Here is a 22,842-nt window from a genome sequence, read left to right as displayed (position 1 = left end):
CGCAGGCTTAAATTATATTACTATATTACGATCTTAATGAGTGTTCCTATCGTTCCTTTGTTCGAGAATACCTTTGTTCTGTGCACTTTCTTTGTTCACGGCTGCTATTCGTTTCCTCTTCTTAGTATTATGTCTTTGTTCTTGTTTTCCTGTTCCTTTGCTCTATAGTAATTGGTGATTGTAGTAGCCGCACTCAGTAGAACTTCTTAACATTATACACCAAGCCGGTTTTACACAGTAAACAAATCCGTGGTTCTGAGGGTATCACGGTACCAATTGTTTTTCCATATACCTCAACGTTAATGTTTTGTGAAATAAATATACTTTCTATCCTACCTCAGCATGTATGCCACACACTGTCATAGAGAACAATGCTAGATTGTCAGTTTGACAAGGACAAAACTAGGTACACCATTGCATTTAAGAGAGAGAACTCTGATGAAACTATACAGGTGTAAGAGTTATCTAGTCACAACAGACAGTTTCAGCCATGTGTACCACATTTTAAAAGAAATCATAAAAAATGCAAAATATTATCTAGATATGAATTAACATAACCCCACATGTTGCCAAGGGGCACAACTTTTGTATAAGCCTAACAGAATGTAGAACTCTTACATAATGCACCAATCAAAGCTAGTGTTGTTCTTTATTTCTGAATGCAATGCTCCTACACCTTTAAACTCCGCCCACCTAGGGTTGTACGACTGGTACCATTACGCGGGAGCAGCGATATGTTTGTTCCAATCGTGAATGTGAGCTACAGAACCCTACTCATCAAGGACTTCAGTAAACAACACACGAAGTGTGTGTACCGTTTTCATTGCCAAGCAACAATAAAGCGGTGGGTGATTAATGTAGCATTATATCACTAGAGTAATGTAAGATATAACATTAACAATATGAATGAGCATTACAGAACATATTATACACATTCACATGGAAAGTTATCTTAACGAGCATCGGGGTGCAGATCGTTTTGTAACACGGATGCACAGGCACTTGGTTCTGGGGTAAACTAATGTGTACATTCACTATATATAGTGAGTGTACACATTAGTTTACCCCAGAATCAAGTGTTTGTGCATGAATGCTTTGTATGTTTTGTAACTTGAACATTTCGTAACCTACATGTAAGATGGCACATGTTGATTTTGTTTAATGTCAGCGTCAGGTCTTACATGTAGGACTATTCGTAACCGAGTGGTCTCGTACCCTGTATTTTTATCGTTGCTATTGTAAACGTTTGTATTGCATTTAATACTTAATAACTGTAAATTCATATAATTATTTCTTTTTATTGGTAAAATGTTAAAGAAGTCAAATTTTTAAGTTTAAAATAGCATTAAACAATTAGAAAAATACATAACCAGTCTAAAATGGACCTTTAATAAAAAGTTTGTACAGAAATATTATAGTGAATTAAAGCAGAAGAATATGTTTATAAATAGTGTTTCAGACATGTAAGAATATAACAGAACAACTTAAATTGTCCCTATTCCTTTCCAAATTACCTTGGTTTCTGCAAATGATGTTTGTGTCCAATACTTGATTATATGTCTAAGTTACAAGTTATGGTTAGATAGTCCAGACTGTAGAAATTTGAATTACAAGGTTAAATAATCATGAATATAGAAATTGGATTACAAATCCTGGTTAAATACTCCAGATTGTAGAAATTTGAATTACAAGGATAGATAATCTAGAATGTAGAAATTGGATTACATGTCCAGGTTAGATAATCCATATTGTAGAAATGAGGATTACAAGTCGTTTACAGTAACAGCACTCCCTCCTTATAATGCAGTTCATGTAAAAATGACTTAAGCTGTAAGTGAGGCCATATTGTAATAAGGGAATTTCCAATAATGATGTGTGATAATATGGATAAAAGTACAAAATAAGATAGATAATTATTTGAAACATCATTTCAATCAGGTTTAATTGGATAAAAACTACAAATAAGTGAACTTAAGTTAAAATTATGTCATGGCAATAAAATTGAATGGGATCCTTGACAATATTCATAGTTTCATATATGGAGGAGTGGTATGCTGAGGGATTTGCAGTGTTTATTATGAATATTTTTACTTAGTTTATATCCAAACAATAATTATTAACCTTCTTTCAATCCCTTGTTTGTGATCTTTTCAAACAGTGACAGTAGAACATGTATCGAAACACTACCCCTTCTTCCAAAAATAATGGTCTCTCAAGACAGGTGTTCTCTTATGACAGGTCATAACACTATATATTTGTGCAAGGATAATCTGGTCTCTCAATACAGGTGGTCTGTCATAGCAGTGGTCCCTCAAGACAGGCTTTATTTTGAATTCATTGTATACAGCTGATTCAGTTTTGTGGTGGGTGAACTTGTACGTATTCAGCGTGTTGGAGCAGGTATTTGGACTGTGTAACCCAAAAATTAGCTGTATTGTTGATCTCTATTATAGCCAGTAGTGTCAAAAAGATCATTAAATGTGATGGAGAACAGTATCAAACCCTCCACTGTCATTAAAAATTGTAGGTTTAAATTCTAGGGCTTAAACATGCTTACAAGTTTTGTTTAAAATGGTACAGAAAAGTAAACATAAATAAACAGGCTTATCTCCCTCATGTCAAATACACAGTTTCTGTTTACACCTAGTATCAGCTCTGCATAGGAACCTATTAACAACTTGGAAAGATTGTACTAATATATAATTTTAAGAGCTATGCGTTATTCATAAAGGGCCCTTACCAGAACCAAGCTACAATCAGTGAATTCTTGAAAGATCTATGACATGAATAAATGGACTTAATCACAGGTATCAACAAAAGAAAAAAAGCCCAGCATTATATGTGAAATAATTACAATTATATGGAGGCAGTTGAATCCAAGTGATACTATCACCCCCCCCACCCAGTCTGTCTAACCACCAATCATTTTGTGGTAGACAGAGAGTTCTTCATGATTGTATTTAAAATAGTCATTGTAACCTGAGAATTCGTCATGATTGTAACCTGCTTTTTAGGTGCAGTGATCTTATTTTGTTAGCATTGTTGCCTGATGTGTTTTGTTGTTGTTGTTGTAGGGTTTAACGACATTTTTCAGCACACGATAGGCTATACATGGTGGCCAGTATTAATGGTGGAGGAAGAACCCGGAAAAACCCCGGAAAGACCGACCCACGAGAAGCTACTGGCAAGCTTTCTCACATACCCACATTGGCTGAATCCGAGACTCGAACCCACGCAGATGGAGGTGAGATGGCAGTGATCCGTAACAGACAGCGCTTTAGACCACTCGGCCACTCGGGGTCCCAGTCTGATGTGCTTAATTATCTATTAATTTAAGTAGTTTTGCAGAAAAATGAATATAGTCTTTGTCCCTTTAATTTACATCCACAGGAAAAAGTTTGTACTGTTGTTTCATTCACTAAATAGGTTTGTACTCTACATCACATTTTCATTTATTTCCAGAATTCTGATTAATAGGTAGTTGACAGAGAGATGTTACCAGTACCCTATATGCTATACACTCAGAAGGAGGGAAGATTGGTATGTCTGAGTGGATCACAAATAGTTTCCTGAGTTGGCCAGCAAGACCCAGTAATGTCAGAATCAAAGTACCAGTCAGTGATGAGAGGTTGCCTTGACAACCTGCCAACCTTGAACTCTAGACTTGTTCGAATATTCATCAGCTCAACATTTACAGGTATGGTATATCCTGAAAGAATTTTTAAAAAATCTTAAATTACTGTTTTAATTTCATGTTATTAATAGTTTAACTATTGTGGCTTTCCCTATATTTCTTTATATACATGCTATAAAGCAGAGCCATAATGTTATATCTCCATCCATTATGGTTTGCCACACAGCTTTAGTTCTAGGTGATAGACCTTTACCAAACTTTAACTTTACCAAATTTTAACCGCTTTGGTGGCCTAGTGGTAAGAGCATCTGCCTCGGATGCAAGAGGTCATGGGTTCCATCCCCAGCCGAGTCTTACCAAACACTTACAAAAATGGTACTAACAGCTGCCTCACTTGGCACTCAGCATTAAGAGGTTAGTATTAGGACTGGTCAGCCTGGTGTCAGGATAATGTGACTGGGTGGGACATCATGCTACATGTCTGCAGCATGATGTCCCATTGCCAGACAGCACTATAAACTGTCACACTGCAGATATTGTGGTGATATGACTGAAATATTGTTAAAGCTACGTTAAAAATCCAAATCACACACATACCAAACTTGTAGATGGCTGAATTTGACTTCAGATAGAGTAAAGCTTTTTTAGTTTGGGGGTCTAAAGGTCACGATCATTGTGACTGAAAAAGGTAATTGGTTTCAGTAAGGTGACTATTTCAAGACCTTGTACCAGACAATATATTACCTTACTTGCTCTTGGAGTCATGAGGGCAGCTAGTGATTATGGAGTCAATAGGTTAAAGGTTACTTTGACTCAAAGAAGAAGAATTGTTTCCGCTTAGTAACATTTGTTCTGCTCAACTTTAAGAAACTATTGATGACTTGTATTTGGGATAGCTATTGCTTTTTTTAAGTGGAAAGAGGAAACTTCAAGGTCACAGTGACTTGGCATAGAAAGCTGATGGAAAACAAGACACATATTATGATTATTCAACTCTTTAACCTGTGTTGGCATATTGTTTGATGGTACACCAATCATCAATATCAATACAAGATTTGTGGCCAATTAATTTGACTACCAGCCACATTTAAAAGGAAACTGTTTGCTTATCGTCAGATTGCTGATCTCAGATTTAACAAGTTGGTAAACGTGATATATTCCATTTGCAGGAGTGATTTTGAGTTACAAATATTGTATGCAATTAGGACTATGTATATCTATATTGTGTGTTTAATTTTTTCGTCCATGATCATAGATTGTAAGGATAATTTTGTAAATGAGATAATACATTGCTAATTCTTGTCTATGTTGATTATATGTTAATATAATTATCACTTTTAGGGTAAACATGTTTAATTGGATCTCAGTTCAGTACATTGGTTTTCTACGTGGAAAAAACCATGGTCTATGTGATCTTAATCAGTTGTTTGTTAAATTTAAGTAAACAGATCTGACCTTGTTTATGAATTTGATGGAAAATATATGAAGATGACGGTATTTTCAAAAAATGATTTTAATATTCGTGGAAGGATATTTTAGGACTTTAGGACCAAATCACTATTTTCAAATTATTGTGAATTCATTCAAGAATATTCTCAATTGTGTCATTGTAATACATCAAGACTCTTGACACATCAGCACAATTTGAGGTTATTGGGAGATCAGTTCATTCAAGATTTTAATTCATTTGTAACACCACAGGAATTCATTCAGAATTCTTTATACTTTATACTTGTGATAAAACATTCATGACTATTTAGGATTTAATTTACAACACTGTTAGTGCTTTTTAATTTTCATACTGTTCTTCGGAAATAAATTATTTGTTGAATTTTACAAAACTTGATGGCTTGTGCCTTTTTTAGTTACTTAGTTTAAGACTATCCATTGAGTCAGAACAATATATATATATATATATATATATATATATATATATATATATATATATATATATATATTAAGATACAAATCATATGGCAAATAACAGTCCTTTCAAGTGCACTGTATCCAGCAAGGGATCACGTTTGTCAGGTATTGATTAAGATAAATGCAATAAACTGATTACTAACAGTGCAAAACCAGTATCTAACTAGCCTAGGCTTTGTAGTCAGCTTATTACATTTATGTATATATATTATTTATGACAAAAATAGTCATTAATCATATCCTCATGATTTGCAGTTATATCATCTATTTCCAATCATGCCTATCACAATATCACAGTGTGTTTCAACATTCAGATTCCTAGGAAAACCAGATGAGCAAGGGTAAGGGGTTGAAACTTTGTGTAAAATAGCTTTCAGTGATATATCTGAGAATTGTTATTTGTGTGTGTGTATCATTATTGATCCAAGCATCAACACGTGTTAGATGGGTGTTTGAATTGGACCCTTGGGCTATTCCCTTGGGTATACAGTTTTGGCCCCCAGGGCTACAACTTAGGAGCTATTGAGATTCACACCCATTAACAGTATATACAGTTATTAGGCATGAAAAAATAAAGTCAGGTACAAAGTGTCTTTGATTTCTCTTACTCCCAGGGTCTCAACACAGAAATGATTGAGATTCCCACTTTTCAGTGATATATACACACTGGCTGGAAAAGACAAATTTATGCAAGTGACTGACATTGACCCTTTGGTCCTTCCCTACCCCCAAGGACCAAACTGGTTGGTCATAACTTGGAAACTGTTTGGTTCCCCATCCTGTATGTGTATAAATCACTTACTAGGCATGAAAACATGATTTGAGATATGCATCTGAAATAGTTCCCTGTGTCTCTTCTTAACCTTGGGTACTTGATTCACAGGGCTTTGGGTATGGTTGGGACAAAGTGGATGAGTGCAGTGATATATGTTTTGCTAACACTAGTCTTCAAGTCTTTATCACAATGATGATGTTTAATAGAATATTGTTTTCTTCATCAGACACCAGTCTTCAAGTCTTTATCACAATGATGATGTTTAATAGAATATTGTTTTCTTCATCAGACACCAGAGAGGAAAGGAATTTGCTGCTGGAGAGTGTCTATCCAAAGCTAAAGACTTACTGTAAAGAAAAGCATGGATTGGACTTTCAGGTATGGAAGTTTTTGTTTATTTATTAATGTCATGTGAATATAGACTGGACTTTCCATTATGGTGTTTGTTATTTATTTATTATTGTAGCATGAATATAGACTGGACTTTCCAGTATGGTGTTTATTATTTATTTATTATTGTAGCATGAATATAGACTGGACTTTCCAGTATGGTGTTTATTATTTATTTATTATTGTAGCATGAATATAGACTAGACTTTCCAGTATGGTGTTTATTATTTATTTATTATTGTAGCATGAATATAGACTGGACTTTCCAGTATGGTGTTTATTATTTATTTATTATTGTAGCATGAATATAGACTGGACTTTCTGGTATGGCATTTAGTGTTTATTTATTAATGTAGCATGAATATAGATGGGACATTCCAGTATGGAGTTTATAATTTATTTATTAATGTAGCAATGCGTATGGACTAGACTTTCAGGTATGGTGTTTATTGTTTAATTTTGAATTTAGGAATAATATAGACTGGACTTTTTTGTATGGTATATATTGTTTATTTATTAATGTAGCATGAATGTGGACTGGATTTTCCGGTATGGGGTTTATTGTTTATTTATAATAATGCAGCATGCATGTGACTTACTTAGGGCTGTTAATTCAGTCCACACATATTATTATAAAAGTTTGATTATTTTTCTGATGCTGCATCAGAATCAGCAGTTTTGGCAGTATTGTCAGTGATATACCTTCAGAAATTTGGATACCATTGTGACTACATGACTCACCATGGAGAATTGCATAAATTTTTAACTTTTGTTCCACATAGTGTTAGAATTCAGACATCTTCACTAGCTAAGGGTCATCAGTCCACTTTGTTCCACATCAGTCCTCTTGGCATATGTAGGGAGTTAAAACTGTTTTCAATAAGTGCCATCTTGTGAATGAAAATGTTACTGCCTGATGCAAGCTGACTCAATTGGCCAATGTGAGAGCTCGTTACACCTGTTAACTATTCAAAATGGTGATTACTGTGATGTTCACATGCTTTGACTCAAAATAAAAACTTGCATGTGAGGTATTTAAAATGGGGAAACTGACATATGATGGGTGACTTCTGCAATGTCCACATGCCGTAAGTTGAACTATAGTGTGAAGGATTTAAAATGGAGAAACTCTCATATCATGGACGATATGATATGTGGATGTCACAGTGATTAATGCCAATTATCTTCCAAGGTAATGTGATGAGCAATGTGACTGGATCAGTTTATTTTGGCTGCATCTAATTAGACGGCAGAGTGGTAGAGTAACATTTCAACTAAGTATACATGATAAGAGTCAAGTCAATGTGGAACAAAGTGGATATATGACCTTTGGGTAGTGAGTGTGGAATTCATATAACATTCTTGTGTTTGAGATCTTCCAAATGATATTAGTGGTACTGTTTTACTGTCTGAGATATCCATTTTACAGAGTCTTTTCATGACAGTAAAACTAAAAATAACATCTCCATCACCAGCATGTCAGTTTTCTCCTATTGTGAATATAGTCAGTGGCATATTGTAAAATTTTAATAATTGGCATTTACACTTTTTAAAAAAAAAATGACTGATAGTCATATAATCTTGTTTCTGACATGATTCTGAAGTGGAATTAATTTTAATACAGCAGCCTTGAATATTTTAAAAGATTTGCTTTCAAATTTAAAAATAGTTTGAAAGGATATGATAGTCAGATGGAAGAATCCATTATATCACTCATCTAATTTGGAAGAATGTAAATAAACCATGATATCACTCATCTAATTTGGAAGAATTTAAATAAACCATGATATCACACGTCTAATTTGGAAGAATTTAAATAAACCATGATATCACTCATCTGATTTGGAAGAATTTAGATAAACCATCATATCACTCATCTAATCTGGAAAAATCTAAATAAATCATAACACTCATCAAATTTGGAAAAATCTAGATAAACCGTCATATCATTCATCAATGCCCAGTCAGTAGAACCACCGGAAAAGTGCACAGAAATAGTTGATTTTATCAGCGACCAGAATATTCACCTCTTTTTCCTGACAGAAACATGGATAAAAACATCAGGCGATGAGCCCAAGTGTGCAGATCTAACACCCACTGGTTACTCCATCAAGTCATTCCCCCGTAATTCTCGCGGAGGTGGAATTGCTGTCATCACAAAGAACTCCATGATAAAACGTCTTAACCACACCACAACATTCAGTTTTGACCACACATCGTTTGAACTAGTCCAAACCACACTCACACTGGAGCAAAGGTCAGTCCATTTTTTCTGGCTATACCACCCTCCTCCTAGTAGAAAAAACAAGCTGGCTGACTCTCTCTTTTTGGAGCAGTTTCCGAATCTCCTGGACTACGGAAATTTGATAGGTGGCAACCTGGTTATTCTTGGAGATTTCAACTTTCAATTTGACTGTCCTGGAAACTCAGATACATCAAAACTCATAGATTCCATTAATGTTTTCAACCTGAAACAGTCAGTTAACCAACCCACCCATAAACACGGTCACATTTTAGACTGGATTCTTCATAGGCCTGATGATAACATTCTACGGTCCTCCCTGGTATCCCATGACCTTGCATCAGATCACCTCTGCATTATATGCCATATTGACGTATCAGTCCCTAACCCTCCACATTTATCTGCTACTAAGAGAAACCTCCGTATGATAAATAGAACCAAACTAATGCACATCTTGCTTACTTCCTACCGCAGAACAACTCGATAACTGCCTGTGTTCATTGCTTGACAAACATGCACCAGCTACCAAGTGCAGAGTATCAATTCAAAAGTGTTCTGCATGGTATGGCAGTGTTAGGGACCAGCGTCGCACTGCTAAAAGAGACTGCCGTAAAGCTGAGAGGCTTTGGCTTTCCACCATCTCACTATTCATAAGCAAATCTATGATGCCGCTAAGAAAAATGTCACAAATATAGTCCATGCAGTGAAATCAGCCCACTACACTACTAAGATCATGGAAAGTTCCAGCTGTAAAGAGCTCTTCAAGATTTCTAACAAGCTAATGTCAAGGAACAAATCTACACCACTTCCAACTACCTTCTCTCCAGTCGACCTAACAGACGTGTTTGCAGATTTCTTCCGTGATAAAGTACAAGCCATTAGAGATAAGCTTGACACCACAATTTCAGTTGACTTGTTGTCACCATACAGTTGGGATACAGAATTTGAGCAGCAACCATTAGCAGCATTTGAACCTGTCTCTATGGATTTTGTACATACAATCCTGATGACGAGTGCACCAAAGTCACGTGAACTTGATCCAATTCCAACATCACTGCTGCTTGAGTGCTTAGATCCAGTATTGCCTTCACTAACTGATGTTATTAATAACTGTCTCTCATCCGGGGAATTCCCATCATTTTTCAAAACTGCCGTTGTAAAGCCTCTGCTGAAGAAACCAACACTAGACCATAACGATTTAAAGAACTACCGCCCAGTTTCTAATCTCCCATTCATATAAAAAATCTTAGAAAAGGTTGTTCTATCCCAGCTTGTATCTCATCTAAATTCAAACAGTCTTTTTAGCAATATACAGTCTGCATATCACCCTTGCCACAGTACTGAAACTACTCTTCTAAAAGTAGTTAATGACATTCTCTCTGCGTTGGATAGCGGAAAGATTACAGTCCTCACCCTCCTTGATTTGTCTGCAGCATTTGACACAAAAGACCATGATATATTACTTCACTGTCACCAGCATGTATTTGGCATTCATGATACAGCCTTACTGTAGTTCAAGTCCTACCTGGTCAACAGGATACAAATTGTATCTGCAAATGGAATACACTCCAGCCCAGTTGATCTATGTTGTGGTGTTCCAAAGGGGTCTGTTCTTGGACCTGTTCTCTTCATTCTGTACACTCATTCACTCTCAAGTGTCATAGATCATCATCCAGTGTCTCACCAGTTGTACGCTGATGACACCCAAATATACAAATCTAGCCACCCAACTGAAGTTGATGCTACCATCCAAGGTGTAGAGAGGTGCATTTCTGATATGAAATCATGGATGACATGTAACAAGCTGCAGATGAACAATGATAAAACTGAGGCCATTCTGATCGCAACAAAAAGACTATCTCATTCACATCCTTTACCTCAAACAATAAATATCAGTAACACCAACATTAAATTCACACAGTCAGTATGAAACCCTGGTGTTATTCTGGACAGTACTCTCACATTGCACCAACATGTCATGAACATATGCAAGTCTGCATATTTTGAGCTGAGACGCATCAGCTCAATTCGCAAATATCTTTCAGTTGATGCCACTAAAACACTTGTGTGTTCATTAGTACTTTCAACCGGACTATTGTTAACTCAGTTCTGTCTGGTTCATCTCAATATCTGCTCCAGAAACTTCAAAAAAGTTCAAAACACAGCTGCTCAGATCATACTTAGAGTACCATGATCAGAGCACATCTCCCCGCTGCTCTCTACCCTACACTGGCTATCCATTCGATCCAGAATCAAACACAAAATTTGTTCTCTGTGCTACATTTCACTGTCGGACTCTAGTCTAACATACCTATCTGACCTCACCCATGTGTACACACCAGCAAGATACTTATGCTCCTCTAATGACAATTGTGTACTCATTATTCCCACTATGAAAACAAAGGTCATATGGACAGCATTTTTTGCATACCAGGGCCCAGCAACATGGAATGAATTGCCCACTGAACTTAAACACAAAGACACAGTGATCACATTCAAGAGGGATCTCAAAACTCACTTATTTCGACTGCAAGAACAAACTTAAAGACCTAATAATGTTTCCTACCTTAAATATTCTCAGCATGTATTTTAATGTTTTTTAATTTCATGGTGTTTGTTTTTTGTAATCATATCATTATATGTTTTTTATCTTATAGGTGTTGTCTAATGTAGTAAAGCACTTAAAGCTTCTAAAGATTAGGTGCTATACAAAGTCCTCATTATGATTATTATTATTATTATTATTATTATTATTATTATTGTCTAATTTGGAAAAATCTAAATAAATCATATCACTCATCTAATTTGGAAAAATCTAAATAAACCATATCACTCATCTAATTTGGAAAAGTCTAGATAAATCATCATAACACTCATCTAATTTGGAAGAATGTTGATAAACCATCATATCACTCATTATATTTGGAAGAATGTTGATAAACCATCATATCACTCATTATATTTGGAAGAATGTTGATAAACCATCATATCACTCATATAATTTGGAAACATCTAACTAAACCATATCACTCATCTAATTTGGAAAAATCCAAATAAATCGTAACACTCATCTAATTTCGAAGAATGTTCATAAATCATCATATCACTCATCTAATTTGGAAAAATCTAGATAAACCATCATATCACTCATCTAATTTGGAAGAATGTTGATAAATCATCATATCACTCATCTAATTTAGAAGACTGTTGATAAACCATCATATCACTCATCTAATTTGGATGAATTTAAATAAACCATGATATCACTCATCTAATTTGGAGAAATTGAAATAAACCATGATATCACTCATCTAATTTGGATGAATTTAAATAAACCATGATATCACTCAGCTAATTTGGATGAATTTAAATAAACCATGATATCACTCATCTAATTTGGATGAATTTAAATAAACCATGATATCACTCATCTAATTTGGATGAATTTAAATAAACCATGACATCACTCATCTAATTTAGAAGCATTTAAATAAACCATGATATCACTCATCTGATTTAGAAGCATTTAGATAAACCATCATATCACTCATCTAATTTGGAAAAATCTAAATTATATCACTCATCTAATTTGGAAGAATTTAGATTAACCATCAAATCACTCATCTAATTTGGAAGAATCTAAATCATATCACTCATCTAATTTAGAAGGCTGTTGATAAATCATCATATCACTAATCTAGTTTGGAAGAATGTTGATAAACCATCATATCACTCATCTAATTTGGAAAAATCTAGATAAATCATCATATCACTCATCTAATTTAGAAGACTGTTGATAAACCATCATATCACTCATCTGATTTGGAAAAATCTAAATAAATCATCATATCACTCATCTAATTTGGAAGAATTTGATAAACCATCATATCACTCATCTAATTTGGAAGAATTTAAATGAACCATAATATCACACATCTGATTTGGAAAAATTTAAATAAACTGTCATATTACTCATCTAATTTGGAAGAATGGAAATAAACCATCATATCACTCATCTAATTTGGAAGAATCTAAATCATATCACTCATCTAATTTGGAAAAATCTAAATAAGCGATTATATCACTCATCTAATTTAGAAGAATATGGATGAACCATCATATTCACTCATCTTATTTGGAAGAATCTGGATGAACTATTGTATCAATCACCTAATTCAAAAAGAATGTAACAATATCAATAAACAGTCACATCATTCACCAAGTTGGGAAGAAAGTAGCATGATATATACACCTCTGTATATTTTTCCTAATTTAAGTGTGAAGGATTTTAAGTTCAAGTCCATGTAGATCATAAAATTGAGATCTAGTATTATACAGAACATCAGTGTGTCTAATGCTGTGCTTCTTTAGAACACAGTGCAGAGGCAGGATATCCCATGTAGGTGACAGAGTTTTATAAGCTTCTTTAGAACACAGAGCAGAGGAAGGATATCCCGTGTAGGTGACAGAGTTTTATAAGTTTCTTTAGAACACAGAGCAGAGGCAGGATATCCCGTGTAGGTGACAGAGTTTTATAAGCTTCTTTAGAACACAGAGCAGAGGCAGGATATCCCGTGTAGGTGACAGAGTTTTATAAGCTTCTTTAGAACACAGAGCAGAGGCAGGATATCCCGTGTAGGTGACAGAGTTTTATAAGCTTCTTTAGAACACAGAGCAGAGGCAGGATATCCCGTGTAGGTGACAGAGTTTTATAAGCTGCTGCAAAAGTTCTGATCTAATTCAACAGATGTGTCAACTAACATATGGCAGATGCACAAAATACATACCAAACTTATCAACAACAACAACAAACCAAATTCTTAATGTCTTACATTCAGTATTACTTACAAGTATGAGAAAGGTAACATGGTTTACAGTGAAATTTACATGTGACAGTTATTCATATTTCTACATGTTCATTCCAGATTCTTTCAGCACCAAGATCTTACAAAGTTCACATTATTATAGAACTATTTGCAACAAGAAAAATTTACAGACATATTGATTTTGTGTCAAGGTCAGTAAATAAATATTTAAACCTAACCCATCCACTTGCTGTACAGGGATTATCTCATTTTCTCTGTTGTTATTGTAGGGTTTAACGCCATTTTTAAGCACACGATAAGCTATACATGGCGGCCAGTATTAATGGTGGAGGATGAACCCAGGAAAACCCCGGAAAGAACCACTGACCCATGAGAAGCTACTGGCAAGCTTTCTCACATACCCACATTGGCCGAATCCGAGACTCGAACCCATGCAGACAGAGGTGAGATGGCAATGATCTGTAAGACCACTCTGCCAATCGGGGCCCCTCATTTTCTTTGTCATTGGTGTTCTAATTCAGATCCCTGTAACTAGTATTACAGATTTTAGGGCATCTGCTTCACAATTAGAGACCTGATGGCACACTGTTTAATAACATGGATGAGTGTAAGGTATTATTAGTAGGGGACTCAGGCTATTTTTTTAATTTTTTATAGATAAAATCTCAGCCATAGAGACAGCATGGTTGCATTATGTATTTGTGTACATTGTCATAGCTTAATCAGTTTGAGTACTGTAAGTATGTTGTTGTTTTTTTAAATGCTGCATAGTGCAAGGTTAGAATATATGCCAGCTGACTACCCTATTTCTGGGCCAGTCCATATTTGATTGATGTAAATATTGACAGTGGTGTGGAACCCATGTGTGTCATCAGGTCTTTGTATAGCCGTAGTCACTTCTGAAAAGGATGGGACTCAACTCACTCCTTTCAGGTGAAAATTTATGAAATTTGGATATTTTTGATCTCTTTATATGAACTTCAAGATGTAATTACTCATTACAGTTTAAAAATATTATCACTGATTACTTTTAGTTGGTGGACATGAGATGGGGTGTACCAGCTGATGCCACAAATGATCATCAAGCAACCACTCTCTGCCGAGAAGAAATATACAACTGCCAGAAGCTCTCCACAGGACCAAACTTTGTGGTAATGTCTGACAATATAATTTTCTGGAAATTAATTACAAATATTTTTTCATTATCAAAGATATAAAAATAAATTTTCCATGAACAGTCACTTATTGGATGCTTGATTTTCAAATTTTATGTGAGAATTATCTGTGGAGGAAGTTTACTTGGTAATTTCAGTTTAATGTTATGTAGCCAGATTTAATAAAATCACTTTTGTTATGCTTTTAAAATGAAGTTGATCTGTGTTCTTTATGTAGAGGATAAATATTCAGGTAGACACATGTCCATTATACAGAGGTTAAATATGCATGTTGTTCCTTATGTAGAGCTTAAATATACCTTGAAGTCTGTATATAGAGGTTAGATATATGTGGTGACACATTTCTGTCATATAGATGTTAAATATGTATGGTGGAATGTGTCCTTTTCATAGAACTTAAATATACATGTTGAGATGTGTCCTTTTTTTAGAGGTTAAGAATAAATATTGACCTATATAAATGTTAAATATACATGTGATGTGTTTTATATATAGGATAAATATACACAATGACATAAGTCTATTGTAAAAAAGCATAAATATACATGTTGACATGTTTCCTTGATATAGAAATTAAATATAAATGTTGACCTGTCTCCTTTATATTGATGTAAATATACAAGGTGGCATGTGTTCTTTATATAGAAGTTAAAATACATGTTGACATGTGTCTTGTATATAGAGCTGACATGTCTGTTATATGAAGCTTAAATATGAATGTTAAAATCATTGCTTTATATGAAGCTTTTATATTCCTGTTTATTTGTTTTCTTTATGTAGTGTTTTAATATGCATGTCGATATAATGTCCTTTTATTGAGGTTAAATATGCATGTTGACATGTCTCCTTTATAGACAAGCAATATGTATGTGTGTTAACATGTCTCTTTTATGTCGATGTTAACATTGTACACTGTGGCATGTGTCATTTATATAGAGGTAAAATATACATGTTGTTGTGTCTCTTCATGTGTTTAAAATGGCGTTAAGCAAACAAGCAATCATTGTCAGAGATGAGTTTTATGATCTTTTATCCATGATATCAGGTTAAATTTTGTGTTGTACTTATTAACTTCAATATATTAGGATATATTTTTGTTGCTAAATTTGGTCTGTTGAAGTTAAGAAAACATGTGAGATAGTTTCAGTGTTCAGAAATTAAAAAGAGTAAAAGTAGGAAAGATAATGACTTGTCCAAAATTATTTCTGACTAGTCCCATGTTCAGAAAGTTACATTTTCATTTTGTACTTTAATTTATATACATGTATATATATATACCTCTATAGAACAGCCATTTTTGCCTCTCAGAATTCCCATTGCCATTGCTCAATGCAAGTTAATTTTGACACAGGCAAGGCAATATCCAGATGCAGATCACTGGTTGGGAAAGAAGTCATCAAAAACACTGCATATAGCATGCTTAGCAAGGAAAGTGAAAGTATTTTAAAAGTGAAAATATGAAATTTGCTTGCCACGGAGCAAGTTAACTTCTAAAATCTTTTTCAAGGCTTGCGTTTTTGGTACGTACATCTTACATAAGGTATTTTAATTGTAAAAACATTGAAATCCATGAATAAATATAATTGTAAATTTAAAGTAACTCCAAAATGTACAGAGCAGCAAAACTTTTGCTAATTTTAACAAAAGCAAAAACGTTTTATCACTTATTCAGATAGAAATCTTTGGGACATAATGAGGAAGAAAATGAATTTGAATGTGGCAGTTACTAAGCACTTGAAATTCTGTACTTTTCAAAGGCACTTATCAAAAGGTTACTATTATCATTCAGTGGAAAATTTCAGGTTAATATATTTACCTACTTTATTTTCTTATTTACAAATTGAACATATTAGTATCCTTTTTTCAAACAATGCATATATGTTAGTGACCTAAATTACGTATATTTTGCACTTTTTAACATTTTGTATTTCACAGATTTTTTTTGAAACTCTGATTTTAAGTAGTATCTTTTTCAGACCTTTCTAAACCAAAAGCATGGCTATAAACCACTGCAGACAGCAATCCATGTTGTTGAATTTGATGCTCTCTTGTCAGCCCTGAGGGTGTCACAAAGGGAGGTAACTCAGCTGCTGACATGGTTCAAAAGGGATGACAACATTGTGCCCCCTATGTATGTACTACAACCAATCAGCTCTGTCATTCCTGGATACAAAGAAATGGTAAGTTTCCACCTCATATTTTGTGTCACATGCAGTGAACATAAAAAGAGTGATACATATATGGGAATATGTCACCACTCATTTATTAGCTGACCATCTGTAGATTGGATCAAATTTTATGATGACCATTCAAATTGTCAGCACTCCAGCCATAAGGTCATGTGTGCTAATGGTATGATCCCATGCCCACTGTGCATCATTAGTCTGTTGTCCATCAGCATTTGCTTTTTTCAACTTGTTAAGCAATAATCACTGGACCAGCTTGATCTTGTTTTGACAGGGATGATCTTCACATAAAGGCATTTCTAGTTAGCACAATTCTGTACTGATTTGCCATCAGATATGACCACTGTTACTAATAATAGAAACATGTTTAAAGATCTTTCATTTTTAAAAGAAATTGACAACAATGTGACAAAAGGCATCTGGGCATAGTCTTCCAAATTTGTAGAAATGATGTCAGTCCACTACCAAATATTGTTGTATTTGCTACAATTGAAAAAGAAACTTTAATTGACTTATGATGAACTGCGTAACCGATTTTGCAAGAAAGCTTCCAGACAAGAAGGCTATTAGTTTTGTTCACATGTTATTGATCTGGTATCAGATATTGTTGTTGTTACAAACAATTAGAAAAAATACTTTAAAACAAGCTTCTGCACAAAATCAGCTCACTGAATTCGACTAAATTTTATAGAAGGCATTTTGGCATCAAGTCCTTTAAGATTTGTACAAATAATCATAATCCAGTAAGGCAACCAATACTACAAAACCATGGTTTTGCAGAATTTGACTTAGTTTTACAGAAAATATCCTTTCATAAAGGGTTATCAAGTATATTTTTAAAAAAAGAGAAAAGCAAATAAAGAGCATTTTCTCAGATAAATGACTGAACAGAATTTTGTGTAGATTTGAGACAAAGCATCTTGGCCTTTAGGTCTTTCAGATCTGTAGAAATGATGCTGATCCACAGTCCAATATTGCTTCCTTTCTAAAAATAGGAAAAGCGGAAAATGTCTTTTCTCCAAAACAGCATAACCGAATTTGACAAATTTAACACAAAACATTCTGGAATGATGGCCTTTCAGGTTTATACAAATGATGCCTTTCCACCATCAAATATTTCTGCCATTACTTAAAGTTAGCACAGAGAAACCTTTAGTGACTTCTTCTCAAGGACCTCTCGACAGAATTTGACCAAAATTCATGGCAATTGTTTTCTTCCCATCAAGGTCATTCAAGGTTGTGAAAATGACTGATCCAAAATTCAGTATGGCTGCCAAAAATTAAAAAAGCAGAACCTTCTAATATATTTTAAAAAAATAGACAAAAGTTGACAGACATAATTATGATATAAAGATATTTCAAGTTTGCACAAATAATGCTGATCTGCAATCCAGTATGGTCTGTTATTAACAAATGTAGAAAAACCTATAAACCGTTCCAAAACTGCTCATTACAGATTGATCACATTTAACAGATGCATCTGTGCAGGAAAGTCTTTAAAATTTTATTAATGATTCAGTGCAGCAGTCAAATATGGCAGTTATTTTTCCAAGTAGAAAGAAGCTTTCAGTGACTTCTTGTCATTAACACTTAATAGAATTTGATTAAATTTGATGAAAAAGATACTGGCTTGAAGATCTTTCCAATGTGTACAAACTGATGCTGATCTGCCATCAAAGTATTGTGGAAGATTGTAAATTAGGAACCTTCAAAGTATAGTAATCCCCTTCCTGAATGGTCCTCTGGACCAAGAACCACCAGCTTTTTACAGACAGAATCCTACCACTCCAGTGGCCTAGTGGTTAAAACATCCGCCTCGGATGCGGGAGGTCATGAGTTAGATCCCTGGCCAAGTCATATCAAAGACTTATAAAAATGGTACTAACAGCTGCCTCGCTTGGTGTTCAGCATTAAGTGGTTAGTGTTAGGACTGGTCGGCCTGGTGTCAGGATAATGTGACTGGGTGGGACATCATGCTACATGTCTGCGGCATGATGCCCCAGTGCTAGACATCATTATAAACTGCCACATTGCAGCCATCGTAGCGATATGACGGAAATTTTTTTAAAGCTATGTTAAAAATCCAAATCACAACAAAAACCACAGTCAGAATCCCATGACACCATCAAATTGTTTAAAATCCCTCCCCCCACATGACCAGCAGTCAACATATTCATGCAAAAACTGTCAAATTTACCCCTAGCAAGTGGCCACATAATGGGGTTTACTGATTGAAAGCTCACAAATATTTGTGGATTTCTAAATTACACAAATTTACTTTTTTTCCAATATTCCAGTAATTTGAAGTAAATTTGATCCATACAAAGAGGTAAGTAATCCAGTTATCCTTACTACTGTTGTCCTTAGATGCTAGCTTTATCACTTTGATAATTACTGGCTATTATTACCTCTGATATGAAGATGACAAATCAAATGCTGACTGCACTGTTGTTCAGCTCACTTCAGCATGATATCTGGTTCCCAGAAAGTAAGACTGGTATGGTAGCTGTTGTGATTTCTCTCTTATAGGTTATGAAATGTACTTGAAAGGGTACCAGACTTAAACCATTTGGATCACATGACACACTTTCTTCCTTTGTAAATACCAAGCATCATGTGCAATAGCTACAAATTAACAATGAAGGAATTAATTGTTGCAAATTTTAAATAACATTAATATACACTTTATCACATTGATTGCATAGCACCCTTTGGACTTTTAAATGAAAGTATAAAATATTTTAAAATTAGTTTTATCTTTCCTTTATGTGTAGTTTTGACTCACCCTCTAGAAAGGCCACCCCACCTATAAGGTGATTTCCTGTTGCTTTCACTTAGTTTCTGTTTATGGCCTTGATACAAGGCATTCATACTACTATTTCACACTGTTTCTGTTAATGTCCTTGGTACAGGTACAGTGCATGCATACATTTCTGCACAACCGATATATGAGAACATGTGACTGTCATTGATATTAGGTGTGGCAAGAAAAGTGTAGGCATTTGCTTTCAGAATCCCAGTCAGTTCCAGTTACAATATCAGATTATTCAAATTACTTTTATGCCAGATCACAAGCCATCATCCCAATAATATGTTTGGGAAGTAAATACAAAATTATTATATTAAAATCATTTATCACATATACCTCAATTATTGTTTCCTCCAAAATTTATGACCTGATCTTAATTGGCTTCCAATTTTTACCACCACACCCACCCACCCCAACCCTATGTGAAGTGCTAAAGAGCTTATTCCATTTCCCAGGTGTCATAGTCATTTGCATTAGTATTGGTTTTCTTTCATCTTTAAGTCATTATTTCAGATGCTGTTGTATCTACAGTAATGAGGACTAACACACCACCATACCTAAAGGAGGTCGCTGTGACCTACAAGTCATACTTTAGTAACAGTGTCTTGTATGTTGAAGTGTTTTTGGGACATTGTTGCATGTAGAGTCATGAAAGTAGACCAGTGGTTGATGCAGAGGAGTACTTTACCATGAAACTGAAGTTGGTCACTGTAACCCAGTAATCATGAGAAGTGTTTACTTTGAGATTAGTTTCGGGGAATTGCTTGTCTGTACAGACATGAAAACTTTGAGATTAGTTTTGGGGAATTGCTTGTCTGTACAGACATGAAAATATATGTGCATGTATGCCGGACTATAGTACACCAGAATGAAACAATAGGTGAGGTCACTGTGACCAGCTTTTTATGCATCAATGATTATGCACGCTTTTGTGTTTAGATGCCTGTCTCAGACACTGCTGTTTGGACATTCTTCAGATTGGATATGATTGTACATTCTGAAAAGTACAGTATTTCCATATAAAAAATAGCCACTTAGTTTTTCTTAATTACAACTCAGTATTGATGATCTTGAATAAGTACAAAACCCTTATCTCTGAACAAAATATGTCTTCTGACAGCTTCATATCTTGTTCTTACACATGTTTAAATCATGGATTGAATGCACTATCACAGGGATATTAACTGAAACCAGCAGATTATATACACTATTACAGACTGAAGTACTAACTGAATCCATGGATTGAACACACTATCATGGGGATAATATCTGAAACCATGATAAGGATACACTATCACAGGGATACTAACTGAATCCACTGATTGAATACGCTATTACAGGGTTACTATCTGAAACCATGGATTGAATATTCTATCACAGGGATTCAACTGAAATCATGTATTGAATATACTGTTACAGGGATACTAACTCAAACCATTGATTGAACACACTATCATACGAATACTAATTGAGACCATGAATTCAATACATTATCACAGAGATACTAACTGAAACCTTGGATTGAATTCACTGTCACAGGAATACTAAATGAAACCATCAATTGAATACACTTTCATAGGATCCTAACTGAAACAATAGATTGAATACACTATCACAGGGATACTAACTGAAACAATAGGTTGAATACATTATGACAGGGATACTAATTGAACCCATGGATTGAATGCACTATCACAGGGACAGGTACTGAAACCATGGTTTGGATACACTATCACAGGGTTGCTAACTGAAACCACATATTGAATACACTATCAAAGACTGAGGTACTGACTGAAACCAAAGATTGAATACACTTTCACAGGGATACTAACTGAACCCACAGGTTGAAACACACTATCACAGACTGAGGTACTAACTAAAACCATGGATTGAATTACACTAACACAGGGATACTAACTGAACCCACAGGTTGAAACACACTGTCACAGACTGAGGTACTAACTAAAACCATGGATTGAATTGCACTAACACAGGGATCTAACTAAAACCATAGATTGAATGCACTATGAAAGGAATACTATTAGAAACCATGGATTGAATACACTATTACAGGGATACTAACTGAAACCATGGATAGAATACAATATCACAGGGATACTAACAGAAACCATGGATTGAATACACTGTCACAGGGAAACTAACCATGACTTTAATAAACTATCACAGGGATATTAGCTGAAGCCTTGGATTGAATACTTTATGACAGGGATACTAACAGAAACCATGGATTGAATACACTATCACAGGGATACTAACTGAAACCATGGTACAAATACAATAGCACAGGGATACTAACTGAAACCATGGATTGAATACACTATCACAAGGATAGTAACTGAAATCATGGATTGAATACACTTGACAAGGATGCTAATGGATTGAATGCACTATGACAGACAACTAACTGTGGATTGAATACATGATCACAGGGATACTAATTGAAACCATGGACTGAGTACACTATGACAGGGATACTAACTGTGGAATGAATACACTATGACAGGGATACTAGCTGAAACCATAAATTGAATACACTATCAAAGGTATAGTAATTGAAGTTATTGCCTCTTCAATATCGGTCTATTATAGGTTATAAGAATTTGTAATTCAAAGGTAGTAAAATCAATAAGTTAAAGATGGTTGCTGATGAAAGTTTAGAGTATTTAACTTCATGATAAACATGTATTTCTACAGCAGATCCAACCAATCAAAGCAACATGAAATACTGTAGATTGTTGTGTATTTTGTTGTCAAAGACAGAAATGTGTATCCACACCAAAATAACAGGTTTTATTTCTTCATAGAAAAGCAATGGAAACAATGCTCTCTCACGTAACAGCCATACATTATTTATTGAA

General features: G+C 34.6%; 1 protein-coding gene across 1 annotated transcript in view; it reads left to right on the top strand.

The window, feature by feature from the left end:
- Positions 1-762: 762 nt before the first annotated feature.
- LOC149782168 (NACHT and WD repeat domain-containing protein 2-like) overlaps positions 763-22,842 on the top strand; it is a 39,376-nt gene continuing 17,296 nt past the window's right edge. The window contains exons 1-5 of the mRNA XM_089933592.1: positions 763-844; positions 3,463-3,697; positions 6,625-6,713; positions 14,828-14,944; positions 16,945-17,148. Of these exons, the coding sequence (XP_089789718.1) occupies positions 3,595-3,697; positions 6,625-6,713; positions 14,828-14,944; positions 16,945-17,148 (513 nt within the window). The 5' untranslated portion in view covers positions 763-844; positions 3,463-3,594. The remainder of the gene's footprint in view (positions 845-3,462; positions 3,698-6,624; positions 6,714-14,827; positions 14,945-16,944; positions 17,149-22,842) is intronic.

This window comes from Sinohyriopsis cumingii, chromosome 15, assembly GCF_028554795.1.
Source record: "Sinohyriopsis cumingii isolate HCF-2022 chromosome 15, ASM2855479v2, whole genome shotgun sequence".
Taxonomy (NCBI): Eukaryota; Metazoa; Mollusca; class Bivalvia; order Unionida; family Unionidae; genus Sinohyriopsis; species Sinohyriopsis cumingii.
The sequence above is the reverse complement of the archived record's forward strand: the minus strand, read 5'-3'. Positions and strand labels throughout refer to the sequence as shown.